Raw genomic sequence first — 14,830 nt, 5'->3', positions numbered from 1 at the left:
CTGGCTGGCACAGCTCAGTTGGTTGGGCGTCAGACTTCAAAGTGAAGGGTCACCAGTTCGACTCCCGATCAGGGCACACACCCAGGTTGCAGGTTCAATCCCTCGTTGGGGTGCATGTGAGAAGCAACTGATTGATGTTTCCCTCTCACACTGGTGTTTCTCTCCCTTGCCCTCTCTCTAAAAGCAAATAAATAAAATATTTTTAAAACTGTATACCACCACACATGTCACTGCAAGAGAGAGTTCTGAGGGTTATGCAGGTCAGCCTCAAGGCCCCCGGGGCCGTGCGGGGCTGCTGGGCACAGCCAAGGTGACCACCTAGAGCTCAGAGCAGACACTTCTCTCCCCTGCCTCCTGCAGTTAGTCAGACCAGCTGGCTTCGCCACCGCAGAGTGAGGGACGGAGAGGCAAGACCAGCCTTCCTGGCGTGCGCCTCTGAAGGCCGCCCGGCCTCCGCCAGGCAGGGTCGCCAGAGGCACGCGGCCCAGAGCAGTCTTGATCACTTTGGGTCCAGAGATGTGACAGCTTTGCCCAGAAGGACAGCTTTGCCCATTTAGGATCTTACAGAGAACTGGGTCCTTCAGTTGTGAATTGAGTCCTGCCTGGTCTGTTTTCAAGCAGAACAGTGAACGGGTCCCAGTTCTCCCTTTGCCTCGCATACCCTTCCTGTCCTACCCACCCCCAACACGCAAGCCTTACCCATCTCCTGGGAAGCCACACTCGCCCCGAGACCCAGTTCAGATAACCCCTCCTCGGTAGGGTCTCAACCACCCCTTCTCGGTGCTTTGCTTGGACTTACTGCTGTTTTTACAGTTCAGCATCCAGCAAATTCTATCCTAATGGTCTTTTGTCTTTCATGACTGGAAGCATCTTAAAGGTAGACACTTAGACAAGGCCATTGGATGGATGGGTGAAAACTTAGATGACATGCCTTAAGCTGCTCCCCAAAAGTTTTCTGTAAAACTGACCCTTCGTGATATTTCTGACTACAAGGGTGATACTTTGGCATTGTCCACTGTAGACGGTATTTGTCTTTTTCTCTACTTTGCCGTAAATGTCCCCCTCATTTGACTCCCAGGCTATCTCTGCGAAGCTGCAATCCGTCCCAGCCACAGAAGCAGAGAGAGCCCACCAAGAGAAGAATTCACACAGGAGGTGGGAGCTCCGCCTCACCCTTTGGCCCATTTTCTATCAGCTTAAACTCCCCTAGGACGCCCCTTGGATCTGGGTCCCCTTGCTGTGGGCACCAGGGTAAGAAGAGGCCCAGGACAAAACCAAGCCAAGGAAAAGTGACACTCAGGAAAAATTTACCTTCTGCTCCCTCCAGACTTCCTTTCCTTACTGTTGCCCATGCCCTTCCCCAGAACAACCCCAGCTAACATGTATTACGTGCATACTAGGTGCCGAGAACTTTTCTATTCACTCCACGTTTAAATTTCATTCACTACAACCCCATTTTGTTGCTGCTGTTGTTATTCCAATTTCACACATGAGAAAACTGGGGCTCAGATAGGTTAAGCCCAGCCAGAAAGCTAGGATGAAGCAGAACAGAGTCTCTATTGCAGCTCCCCCAAAGCCCCCCTCCACTAGCAGTGACAAGGCCCACGGCTGCTCTCCCAGTTCCGTCCACCTCCCAGGGAAAGGTCTGTCGCTTCCAGGAAGCTGATGTCTCCTAGTCGTTGCAACGATATGATTAGATTAGTAGATTCCTGCTACGGTCCAAACACTCAGGAACGTGACTCAGTCTGCTCAGTGCTTCCATTTCACAAAGCATATGAGGTGATTTCACAGATGTCACTTTTATTATTATGCTTTATGATTTACATAATATTATTCATCCTTTTGCATTTAATACCACATTTTAAAGAATAAAGGAAAAAAAGAACATATTAGAAAAGGAATGGATCTATTGAGTAACATTCTCAATAAGGATTGCAATAAACTTGATTTTTAAAATGAGGGGAGATGGCCCTGGCTGGTGTGGCTCAGTGGATTGAGTGCCAGCCTGCAGACCAGAGGGTCACCAGTTCTATTCCCAGTCAGGGCACATGCCTGGGTTGTGGGCCAGGCCAGGTCCCCAGTGCGGGGCAAATGAGAGGCAACCACACATTGATGTTTCTCTCCCTCTTTTTCTCCCTCCTTTCCCCTCTGTCTAAAATAAGTAAATAAAATCTTTATAAAATAAAATAAAATGAGGTGGAGATGGAGATTAGTCCAATAAATCTAGTTGTGAAATTCCGCTCACATTACATCAGGTAAAAGATCCCTGGCCTCTATAAGCTTCATTGGTCCATGGTTCTCGTGGAAGGGGAAGAAATGTGTAGGACACCTGGGACCATTCTAAAGACACCTGCCGGGGAGCTCCAGCTACTCCTCATTCCCATGTACCCTTGGTAGGTGAGCGTGTAGAGGAGGAAGAGGGAGCTGAGTGTCTTTGTTCTTAGAATAACCTCCTACCATTGCTTCTGAAATCCTTCCCCCTGCGCCACCCCCACCACTGAGCGCTTTATTTGAATACTTAACAGAACAGAAATGTGCCTTCATGGCTCTTCATTAGCACCCTTTCTGCTGCTACAGTGTGGGCCTTTCTTGTCCCTGTGCTAACAGATCCCCAGGCCCCAGGTCCTGTTCCTGGATGTGTAGAAGTTCCCTGTTGACCTTCCTGCCCTCCTTGGGCGTGTCTTTTGTCTTTATGTTTATTGAAGCTGCCTTACACGCTCTCTGTTGAAATCAGGGACATGATAGGCTGTGGGACAGGTACTTGGGAGCCACCTGACCTCCAGAGCGCCCTTCCCACTAGACTCAGCAGGACAAGGGCTCCTCCCACCACCCCAGGGAGAGGCCTCAGGGGTCTGGAGCTGCATCACAGTTACTCACACGTCTCAGTGGCATTTCACACTCACTAAGTGGGCCATCGGGGCTTTGCATTTCCAATTCATCTCCAAATTGTTGACTATTACTATTTTAGGCCTCCCATCTCTACCAAGTTTCGCTTTGACTTAGATATTTCATCCCATTCCAGATAGCAAAGCTAAGACTCAAAATGAAATTGCCCTTGGGTGATGTAATTCCATTTCCACTGCCATGTGGTCTTGGTTTATAGTACAAACTAGAAGTGACCCCTGTTGGCTTTTTGGAGGAGTAAAGTCCCAAAGTGCTTTAGAAAGAAAAGGCCAGGGCCACACGTCCTCCAGATGGCCCACGGATGGCCTCCTCAATGCAGAGTATTCCAAGTGCATTTGTTTTGCTAAATACACTGGTTTAGAAATTCTACAGGGAGGCTGTTTAAGGGCAGAAGTAGCTGGAAAGTATTTAAAAGAAGATAGTTCAGCCTCACGCTCACAAATGAAATTGTCTCCCTCGATCCATTCGTCTCACTAGCTCTCTACCCAGAGAGAGAGATAAGCTGCTCTTTTGCCAGACAGAGGCACAGAGGTGGGGGCATCTTCTCAAGAAAAGTAAAGGCACAGCTGGCATCATTTCCTATTTTAATACTGAAACTTTTCCCAAGGTCTTTTTAAAAATGCAACATTTTGTTCTCTTCAGAGAAGCCTCCATCTAACGTAATAAAGAACTTATTTCTTCTGGGAGAAGATAGTCACTGAGGAAGAAATGCTATGGCCAGAAATACGAACCAGGGCCTGCGTGGGCTGTTCCTCTCCAGTCTCAGAAGTCTGAGAACAGAGGGTCAATAAAAAGGCTTAACATTCTTCTTTGATCAAGGTCAATTTCTTGGGTCAGGCATACTCTAAAGAGAAAGTGGTAATGGAGGGAGGTGATTACTGTATCAGAATCCAACTCAATTTCAGAGCCCAGTTCAAGTTCTACTCTGTTCAGGACGTGTCTTTCTTACTCTCGAATACCACAGCCTCTTCTCCGAACATCGCCACACTCGCACACTGTCTATGGGACTCCTCACTACAAGATTACCTTACAGTCTTTAATTGTGGGTTATCTCCTGTATTCTTTCTCCACTATACACCACTGACCAGGATGGATTCACTGGGGAAGGAAAATCTAGTCCTTGACCATTTAATTTAATACTTACTCAATCCTTCTGCTTCACTATGGAAAGAACCCTAGGAAATTAACTTTGGTTGACACAAGAAAGGTTAACTTCTCATCTCCAATGAATTAAACTCTGGAAAAGAATAATAGTTAATACTATAGAACATTTCAGAGCGTCTGAAGCATTTTATCGTGCATAAGCTCATTTATGCTCAATAGAACCCTGTGAGGATTAAATAGGCCATTTCCTTTTCCAAACTCTTAAATTTTAGAGGTATTATTTTTTCCCCCAAGTATCTCCCTATTACAGACAGGCCCAGATGCAGAGGCGTTAAGTCCCTTGCCCGAGTTCACACAGCTCCTAGCCGGCAGAGGCGGGAGACGAACCAAGGAGTTCCGAACCCCGTTCCAGGATTCTTTCTATTACAATGAGCTGCTTCCCTGTTTGGAGCGGATTAAAGAGAAACTATGGAATTTCTTCCCGTGAAAATCTCCACCTCCTTTAATAGAACCACAAAGAGCCTTCGGCTTGACGAGATTTAGGTACCACTGTTTCAAAGAGATGAAAATTGTTCTTGGTATTATTCTGAAAAATCTCTGAGCCTAAAACGTTTTTGGCCCGCTTGTAAGATAATTCTCAGTCCTGCACAATATCCTAGAGGAGTTTAGAGAAAGGAAGTTTTCGTGCTATGAGTCATACTTTCAATTTCTATTAAAATTCTTATACGGTCACATCTGATTTCTTTCATGCTGTGGGCCTCCAGGCCTGTGCTAATTTGCATGTCTGGTTTAGATAATGTCTGAGGTAGCTTCCAGTCTGCAAAGAAGCCTCTGATTCTATTACATGCGTCCATGTTCTACCTGCCAAAAATTGATGGTTCTTTTTCTTTAACTACTGGGTTCTTGTTGGGTGGATGCAGGGCCCAGGGATGGAAACATCGAGAGCTCACCACGTGGGCCACAAAGATAGCATGTTCCTCGGGATGAACTCACCTGTCCCCTCTTCCCACTCTGACCTCAGAGAGTTGCCCTCCCCTGAAACCCACTTTAGACTCAGATCGAAAAGCCAATCATGGCAAGTGTTGGCATCTGAAGTTTCTTGACTTAAATGGCAGTCCTAAGTCAGTGTGCATCTAAGACCATAGATTTGGCAATTACCCTGATTCGAAATATGGGAAAACTGGTGAACTCCTTAATAGACGAGGCTCATGTCACCTTCTACAATCTCTCACCCAAATATCAAAAAAAAAAAAATGCTGTCAGGTTTTTAGGTTAATTTGTTGTCTTGCAACCTGAAGTAATTTTCACTAGATAAAGAACTAAATGGCAGGGCATTGGCTTTCCAGAAGGATAACGAGATTAGTGCAGGGCCATCTGGTCCTTGTTCAGAAGGAAAATATAGCACCGTGGAGGGACCTACTCTCGCAACTCCGGACAGGTCACCTCACGGCTCAAGTCGCTTACTTTCAGGGAGGCCCCCTCCCCAGTGCCACCTACTCCTCTTCTCACCTTTCTCCATCACACTCAGCACCTTCTAGTATGCAGTGCAGCTCCCCACTTGTTGGACTGGAGAGTCCACCAAGCAAGGATGTTTGGCCATCACTGTACTGTCGTCCCCCCTGCATCCACAGGGGGTATGCTCAAAGACCCCCAGTGGACACCTGAACCCCAGACAGTACGAAGCCCTATGTATACTGTGTTTTCTTCTGTATGTAATGTCTACGATGAAGTTTCATTTATGAATTAGGCACAGTAAGAGATTAACCACAATAACTAATGATAAAATAGGATGCTATAATACAAGTTACATGAATGATAACTTTCTTTCCCTCTTAGAATGCCTTGTTGTAACCACCCCTTTACTTGCAGTAAATGGCTTGGTGTCACTGGTTCCAGGGACCCTTTGCCGACGTTTTCACATAGGCTCAATGGTTCCGGAAACAACACACTGTCATCAGTAAAAACATGCCTCCTCTTCATGTCTTCCACTAATGTCATGCCTTTTCTGACTCAGCATGCACTCACCGTGCACTGTGGCTGTGATAACTTTTGCAGTTTGAGGTGTACCGGCCAAGCTAGCAAGGCTTTCTTTTTCCTTCTTCACAACTTCACGGATACAAGATTCGTTCTTAATGTCGATCTTAACAATGTCAGCCTATCATTTTTCTTTCCTTATTAAGTTGAGAATTTTCACCTTTTCACTTAAAGGAAGCATTTGATGGCTTCCCTTCGGCACCTCTGAATTGCCTGTGTCCATACCCCATGCTTTGGGGCCATTACAGTAAAATAAATGTTATTCGAATGCAAGCTCTGTGATACCCAGACTGTCCACCTGACAACCCAGAGGGCTCCCAAGTGACTAAGGAGTGGGAAGAGTATGCAGCGTGGAGACGCAGGACACAGATGACCACACATCCTGAGCAGGACAGCGTGATTTCATCACGCTACTGAGAACAGCACCCAATGTGAAACTTAGAAAGTGTTTATTTTCCATTTAATATTTGTTGGACTGTGGTTGACGGCGGGTGACAAACTACAGAAAGGGAAGCCATAAAAGGGACAATGGTATTCGTGGCCCATAGAACGAGGTCTGGCACAGCAGTAGACATTCAACAAAAATTTGCTGAGTGAATGAACGTGTGAGATATCAATTGAGTTGAGTAATCTGCTGTCGGGGGAGGGAACAATTTTGGGGGTGGGAGAGGGAACCAAAAGTGTTTAAGATACAGTCCCTGTCTTTCAAAAGATTATCTGTCACCAAGCACGGGAGAGAGTGCACACAGAATGACACCAGAAGACTGAGCAGGACAAGGGCAGCAAACATGGGACCCCTCCAAGAGACCCCTCAACCTGTAGGACTCTGGAAGGAGAAGATTCGAAAGCTAACTTGTGGAGCCGACACAAGATTGCATTCCTTTTTGCCAGAGAGTGTGAGAGCGGCCTGCCCTTGAAATGTCAGCGAAAGAGGTTCAGATCAGAACTCCGAGCAGAGCTGAGGGGTTGAGCGCAGAGCACCACTCATTTCACCCCCAGCCCATTACCTAAGTGGGTGTCAGGCTCCCTTTCTTTTCTCCCTGGGATTCTCTTAAGCCCAAGGCAGATCTGGCCGAAGAGGTACCCAACTGCATTGTGTCTACACAGCCCAAGGTGGAGGGAAGTTTGGGTAAACATCCAATTAATCTCGTCGGGATGAATTGCTCTCCTACATTAGGCGGGCTCAGAAATCCCACTTTGAGGCTTTATCAAAATAAAGAGGTCATTTAGACTTCAGTGTCACTTAGACACAGGGCTCAGGGGAGAAAAAAATGAAAGAGTGGGCCGGGCTCAGCAGGAAGCCTCGCGTGACTGCGGCGGGCTGTGCCTGGCCAGCGTGCCGCTTGCCTCTCCAAACTTTTCATATTTAAAACCCATCCATTTTTCAAGCATTTTTCTCATATGTCTTTTTCCCCTTGCACATATAATATCTTAAACAGTGCCCCCTTTATGCTCCACGCAGCAGGTCAGTTCTGAGCCGGGGCGCTGTTTGGATTCCAGGACAAGAACTTTGAGCAAAGGAAATCTGATCCAGGATGTTTTTTTTTTTCCCTGTGAGTTCCAAGTTTGAAGAAAGTCTTCCCCAGACATTTCTCTCCTCCTGAGGTCTCAGTGGAAGCCAAGATCCTCTGTTGCTCTTTGAAAAATAAGATGCCACCGAGGCAAAGGCTGGGCTGCCCCTACCCTATAGAACGGGTTGAAACGAGGTGAGGACCCAGCATCAGAGCCAGCTGCATAGGGACTTGGGGGAGCTGACAGTCGAGAGGGCAAGAAGGGCCACATAAAACCTACACCTAATGTACCAGCACGAGGCACAGAGCCCTGCCCCTTGTTATCTTTTAGGGCCTGTTCTTCACACTGGGGTCCAAGACAATCCGTTTCTTTCTTTTTCTTTCTTTCTTTCTTGTCTTTTTTTTTTAAAGATTTTTAAAGAAGGGGGAAGAGAGAGGGGAAAGAGAGGGAAAGAAACAGTGATCGGTTGCCTTTCGTATGTTTCTCGACCTGGGACCAAACATGCAACCCAGGCTTGTACCCTGACCGGGAATTGAACCAGGGACCTTTTGCTTTGTGGGCCAATGCCCAACCAACTGAGCCACACCAGCTAGGGCCCTTTCTTTTCTTTTTTTAAAAATAGGGCCACTCTTCATTCCAATTTGGGAAGCCCTGATCTAGGATCACAGGAACAGAACTATCCTTTCTCCTTTCTGGTTTCTTACCCTTTCCAAGGCCTTTCCTTGCTGAGCTTTTCAACCTCAACTCACCAAGATAAAAGCTTGTCAGGGTGCAAGGACGATTGTATAGGCTATATGTATATTGCGTATATTTTTAAATTGTCATGTATCAAATGGTTGTTTAATCTTCCCAGTGACTTCATAAAATAGTTGGTATTCATCCATTCTAGAGAAGCAGAACCTGAGGTCCAAAAAGGTAGAGGAACCTTTGGACCAGGGTCACTCAGCAGAGCAAACAGTAGAGCTGAGATATGAACCCAGGGCGTCCTGTTTCTGAATGCCATTTTGCAAACACAGAAGTAAGGCCCACCAGAGAGAAAGGATGCATTCACGGGGGTGCCCCCCACCTTCCGGAAATGTGCATTGCCCATGCACTAGTTGCCTTCACACTGTTTGAAGTGGGAGGCCAGGCCTGGGGGTCAGACGGCTGGTGTGGTCACCAGCAGGGGTTATAGGGACAAACAAGACACGTTTTAGAAGCAGAGCAGTCTTGCATAGGCATCCCGGAGGAGAGCTCAGAGGAAAGCAACCCGGGTTGGGTTGGTGGCCAGTAGGCTCCCCCTCAAAGACTGGGCCATGGGAGGCCAGGACCTCAGAGGGAACAGAGATTTGCGAGGGAGCATCTGGCCCAATGCTCCACCAACAACAAGGGTGGTGCTCCCGGATGCATGCAGTTCTTCCCAGGGAGAGTCTAGGTGATGTATCTCCCTCTTGATGGATTTGGCTCTTTCTTAAGAAAGTCAAGACTGGGGGTCTCAGGGTCCTCTTATCTATCCATCTACTTTTTTGTTTATGAGAGAGCAAAAGGGAGGAAGAGAGGGAGAGAAACATAGATCGGTTGCTTCTCCCACGTGCCAAGAACCTGGCCGGCAACCGCCACTGGGAATTGAACCGGCAACCTTTTTGGTTTGCTGGGCCATGCCCAACCCACTGCGCCACACCAGTCAGGGATCACAGAGCCCTCTTTATTAGAGCCTTCCTCTTCTGTCCTCTTCACTCTTTCTCAAGGAAGGGAGCCTGGCTCTAAGTAAGAGAAGCTTCTTCTCTGAGCACGGGCCGCCGTGGCCATCCCTCCGCTGAAATGGTGGCATTCAGAAAAGCTGGGCTCTCCGAGGGTAAACAGGCAGCAGGGCACCGGCCTCTCTCTGCTTCGACAAAGTCGACCTCAGGCCTGCCTGAGACCACAAGCTCCAGGCAAAGCCCTGCTGGTGACTCGTCTGGAAAAGAACCCCAATAAGGTTTGTCATCTTGGTACTCTCTCCAGCCAGGCGGCATCGGCCGTCCCACAAGTCGAAAGTGAGTTTGTCAGGACCCGGGTGTGCTTTTCTGCTGGCAAAGCAATCTGCCACCACACGGAAGTTCAGAGATTGTCAACTCCTCTGCTGGTCCCTGACAGTCACACTGTGCTCTTGGCTGCTACCTTAAGCTTGTGTTTTCAGAAGTCAGTTCTCAGGAAGCAGAGCGCAGGCACCATATTGGCTGCAGGTGTGGCGGGGGGGGTGCGGGCTAATGCACAGTCAGGTGGCTTCACGGATCAGCGCACGCACCAGAGACGTCTCCACGCCGCGCCCAGCAGATGGGGGTCAGGGAGCTCTGACATGGCCACAGACAGCGTTTGTGCAGGAGTGTGCATCACGGGACTCACTCACTGGTCCAAGCTTTTTCATTTCGGTTATAGACATATTTCTCTGTGTCCGGGACTGGCGCTGCCCACACTGCCAGGCTTTCGCTTGCATGGCCTTTAGGAGGCAAAAAGCAAACCCTCGTTTCAACAGTGACATTAAGACTGTGTAAAATAAAATGCAGGGGTTCTTTGCTGTGGGGGCAGACTTTTAGTCTGTGCCTGTAACAGGTGCACCCTTGTCCATCATGCTCAGAGGGCACTCAGGGTTGGTAGTCTGTGCTCATCGCTGTCACCTGGACTTCAGTCACCTGGAGACAGCCTAGTGGGTAGAAGTAAGGGTGGGGGCCCTGAATTCTCCTCAGCCAGTGGAGTAGTGGACAACCGTGAGAAATGTGCACATTTAGCAAACCAGAAAATGCCGGCCCATCTACATATTCATTCCACAGATGTGTATTGTTTGTGCACCCGTTCTGGGCTGTGCACCGTGCTGGGTGCTGGATTATATCAGAGAACAGAAGAGGGATCCCTCCCCTTGGGGGCCTGATATTCAGGTGGGAGAGGCAAACAATGAACAACAAACACGAGTTACTTACTGATTAAATTAGGGGACCGGTGGAAACATGAGAAGGAGAGCATAGCGAGGGGCTAGAGGGGAGGGGAGAGGGGAGTCAGCGTATATTTGGTAGGGCTGTCGAACATGTTTCTGGGCCTGAACATTCTTTAGGTATATAATAATGATGCAAACGGTAACATTAATTGCCAACATTTTCCACGTCTGACTCGGTGCTAGGCACTGGGCCAGGTATTGACTTGGATATCTCAGCCAGTCTGCAAGGCTGCCTGATTCTTCCAACCTCCAAGGCAGAAGGCCAGACCTTGGTTCTTGCATTGGCCTCCTCCATCTTCATGCTGCATCTCTGCAGCAGGACTTACTCCAGAAATTCTGGTTTTCATTAAATCTTACCTTTTTAGTGGATGTTCCCGCAAAGCCCAGTGCCCGCAGCATGCATTCGTTAAACTCCATAATGATGCTGGGCGTCCTTTGTAGATTCAGGTGCCAGTAACAGCCAAAGGACTTGCAACCAAATAGCTCGGGATGAAAAAGCAATGGGAGGGAGACTTGTGGTGTGTGTCGCTCAGAGGCCATGCACTGCCCATGACCCTTTGCCAAAGACACCAGCCCCCAGCTTGGCCCGTTGCTGTTGATTGCTCTGTTAACCTTGCATTGAGGACACGGTTCAGGCTGATTGCCGATGGCCTCTCTGTTTCAGTGGCTTCCTTTTTGTACCTGCTAGGGGACTTTTGGGTTGATGGGGACCTCCATTGTCCTGTCAGCCAGGCTTTTCCCCATCTCCACCCCACCCCCACCCCCAGGTGAATCTGCAGGAGAATCCTGTCTTACAGTTCTATAGCCCTGAGACATCACAGCCAAATCAGGGCTGCCAAATGCTTCCTGATAAGGCATCAGCTTCAGCCGTGACTGGGGACTTGGAGTTGTAGGAAAGTCCCACTGTGCCAGGCCCTCTGGTGGCTACAGAGAAGTCCTCCATGCTTTCTGCTCTGCCCCTGGGGCCAGAAGAGAAGAATAGGCGGAAAACATGATAAGAGGTCAATGGTAAGCTATAGCCAGAGCCCTAATTTGGGCTAAAGGAAAAGGGTTCTCGAATATAACACTGTTTTCACAGAGGATGCCTTCTATAAATGAATGAGCGAGTAGAAAAACAGAATCCAAAACTTGGAGACAGATTCTGTAAGTGCTGTTAAGTCAGAAGGCAAGTCAGGGCTTCAGATAACACACACCAATTTCCTGGAACTTAGTGATTTGCTTTTTCTTTGTGCATGAGCTTCCGTCACTTTTTATTCCACTTTCTGTTCTGTTCCTCCTAGATTCACCTCCCCGTTCCCAGGGGCTCCTCCACCCCGAATACCACCTCGAGCCTCCTTCCCCACCACACTCTGTCAGCCTGGTGTTTCCACACACCCTCAGCGTCTCTGGGCTCCCACTGCCCGTGACTTGGGTCATTCCGCTTGCCTAGCCGCCAGCCACAGGGCCCTGAACAAGCCTCCACTCTCACCTCCAGCCCTTTCTTTCTACCTCTTCCTCTACTTCAGCCAGGCAGTCGCCTCTAGGGTTGTCTGTCCCTCAGACATCACGGGTGCATGTCCTCACCCACTTCTGCCTTGTGTCTGTCTGCACTGCCCTCTCCAAGGAGGTCTCATACGGTCCCCAAGACCCCAGTTACACTCACCGTTCTCTTCTTAACCAGTCTCCAGTAGCTTACCACCTCCGACACTCCTTGGGTCTGTGACCCATAGTTCCTCGCAATTTTGGTTATCTTCTCGTAGTTCAATGCAAGGACAGAGAACCTGTGTCCCACTACATTGTATCCCCTGTGGCCAAGCACACCACACACTGCAGAAGCCACTCTGAAATAAAGTACCGGAGGCCTATCTGGCACCCCCACCACGCAGAAACCCTTGAAGGACCTCGCCTTCCCTAGGGCTCATGCGGGCACTGCATACACTCTGCAGACCCCTGCGAGACGGTCCAGAAAGTGCCCACCAGAGCTGACGACCTCATTCCAAGCTTGTAGACAAGTTGGGCTTTTTGTTTTATTCTGTTTTTAAGCAACCAGGGGCATCTATTTGCAAGAGGAGTTGTTGGGGTGGGAGGAGAAGTCAAATAAAAATAAAAACAGACCCCTTAAATGAGTTGAGCTTTGTCTCTCTTTTGTCTCCCCTCCCTGCTGTCTGTCTCCAACCCTGCCCTCCTCACTTTCTGTTTGCTTTTCATGCCAGTGGCTAAATACTGTAATTTAAACACTGCACCGGCTTTCCCAGAGCCAGAAGGAATGTGCATTCGCATGTGGATTTTTCCACAAGAAAACTGTCCCTGTCTTTGGGTTCTTCTTCGCCAGAGAAGTGAGCAAACAGACCGTGAGGGGAGCCCATCCATCTTTGCAGTTTTGACTCTAATTCATTGGGGGCTCCAGAGGGGTCAAGGGGCATGGTCTTTGTTTCACCCCTTCAGCCTGTTTGATGAGGTTTGTGCTCCATTTGTTCTGACGGTTTTCGTGGTTTCTTCGTGGTTCATGGAAAGGCTTTGGACGTTGTCGTTCTATATCCTTAGCTTTTCTGCTGTTCCTGCTCAGTGTCACAGCCACGAGAAAGGAAAAGGGGAAGCGCCCAGCCAGTTAGTGAAGTCATTTCTGAACACAGCGACGGAGGCCTGTGAATTTTTTCAAGAAAGAGGTTGGGATCGCCAATGTTCAGGTTCAATGGAGGAGTTTCCGTGGCAATTTGGACCCGAGGCTCTAGTCCCGTTCAGGCAGGTGGCATCTCTCCGTGTTCGCATTTCTTGTTCCGGCCCCTTCCCAGCCACACCACTAGCCTTTTTCCTTCCTCTGTGGCCATCAGGCCCAGCCTTCTTTACTCTCAGCAGAAAAGCACGAGGCCCGAGGAGAGGCCAGCATGTGCTCACACCTCTGGGGCCTCACCCACAACACCAGTGTGCTGGAGGGAGGGGCTGGAGCCGGCCACCAGAGAAGTCACGGTGGGCCTTTGACACATTCTCCTCATGGAGTCTTGAATCTGGACACTCCCCATCTCTTCAGGGTTACTATGGACAATTTTTCTTTTTAAACTTGCATTCGTTTATATTTGCGGAAGCTTTAGAAGATGTCTCACACATGTTCTAACATTTGATCATCCCCTGCCTTAGTCGGTGGGGGCTGCTCTAAGAAAGTACCATAGATTGAGAGATTTATAAACAACAGAAATTTATTTCCTACGTGTCTGGAGGCTGGAAGTCTGAGATCAGAGTGCCACACCGTCAGATCCTGGTGAGGGGCCTCTTCTGCACTGCAGCCTGCTGACCTCCCGTGGCGTCCTCACGGGGCAGGGGGTGGGGCAGGCCGGCTCCACAGCCTCCTCTCTGGAGGCCACTAATCCCTTCCCTCAGGGCTCCACCCTCACAGCCTAATCACCTCCCAAAGACCTCACCTCCTGATACCAGCATACTGCGGTTAGGAATCCACACAGGAATTGGGGGGCAGGAGTGGAACACAGACATCCGTCCAACCCTATAAGGTCGGTAGATCGTGTAAATTTCCGCTTTCGTATTAGTGAAGGTTGAATGCAGGAATATCTTACGAGTCATCCAAGGTCTCACAACAGGTAATGCCAGGGACCGAACTTCAACCACCCCCTGACCTCCACTTCAGGGTTCTTCTGGTTCCTTTGGCTCCCAATCAGAATAGTCATATTCCTCCTGCTCAGCCCCCTTCACCCCAGGGCAAGAGCACACTCTGGAATTTCGATGCCTATAAAACGACTGCTGAGTTCATTTTAGTTTATCCTGATTGCTGAAAGATCGTCTTCATGCAATCTTTGTGCAAAGCAGGAGACGCTGATGTGCAACTGTTTTCTGTTTTTCATTAGACCCTTCTTACGACTCGGTCAGGAGAGGAGCCTGGGGCAATAACATGAATTCCGGCCTCAACAAAAGTAAGTGAATGTCATTCTGCCTTTGGGAGGAAAACATTTTTCTGAGGGCAAGGTGGACAGCAAGGTCATAAGATACAAACGGAAAAAAAAAAGGATAGGAGTGAGCATTTGTTGTCCTGTTTTCTGAGTGGACATCAAAACTAATTGTCGATTTAGGGCCTATCGGTGATGCTGGTTCTTTGAAAAGAGGGTTTTGTGTAGACCTTTGAGCTTCGTTTTGGCGTCTGGTTTTAGAATTGTTGAAGGCCAAAGGCTTCTCAGGACAAGGGTCGGTCTGACAGGTCACTGGGTTTGGATTCCAGTGGTGATGATGACCCTCTATGACTGTGCTGCTCAAACTGTCAAAGCTGAGAGTCACACTGACGTCACCGTCCCCATTTCCTGAAAGGCTGAGATGGAGGATAACCCGATGAGGAGGTGGCAGGGG

At 48.7% G+C, this 14,830-nt stretch overlaps 1 protein-coding gene across 2 annotated transcripts in view; it reads left to right on the top strand.

Annotated features, from left to right (window-relative positions):
* Nucleotides 1-14,830, top strand: part of FLI1 (Fli-1 proto-oncogene, ETS transcription factor) — a 114,149-nt gene that overhangs the window by 93,394 nt on the left and 5,925 nt on the right. For both annotated transcript variants that reach the window (XM_037038309.1, XM_037038308.1), the window contains one exon: nucleotides 14,338-14,403. In XM_037038309.1, the coding sequence (XP_036894204.1) occupies nucleotides 14,338-14,403 (66 nt within the window). The remainder of the gene's footprint in view (nucleotides 1-14,337; nucleotides 14,404-14,830) is intronic.

This window comes from Sturnira hondurensis, unplaced genomic scaffold, assembly GCF_014824575.4.
Source record: "Sturnira hondurensis isolate 20B ecotype Veracruz unplaced genomic scaffold, ASM1482457v3 Scaffold0024152, whole genome shotgun sequence".
Classification (NCBI taxonomy): Eukaryota; Metazoa; Chordata; class Mammalia; order Chiroptera; family Phyllostomidae; genus Sturnira; species Sturnira hondurensis.
This window is presented reverse-complemented; position numbering and strand designations above follow the sequence as displayed.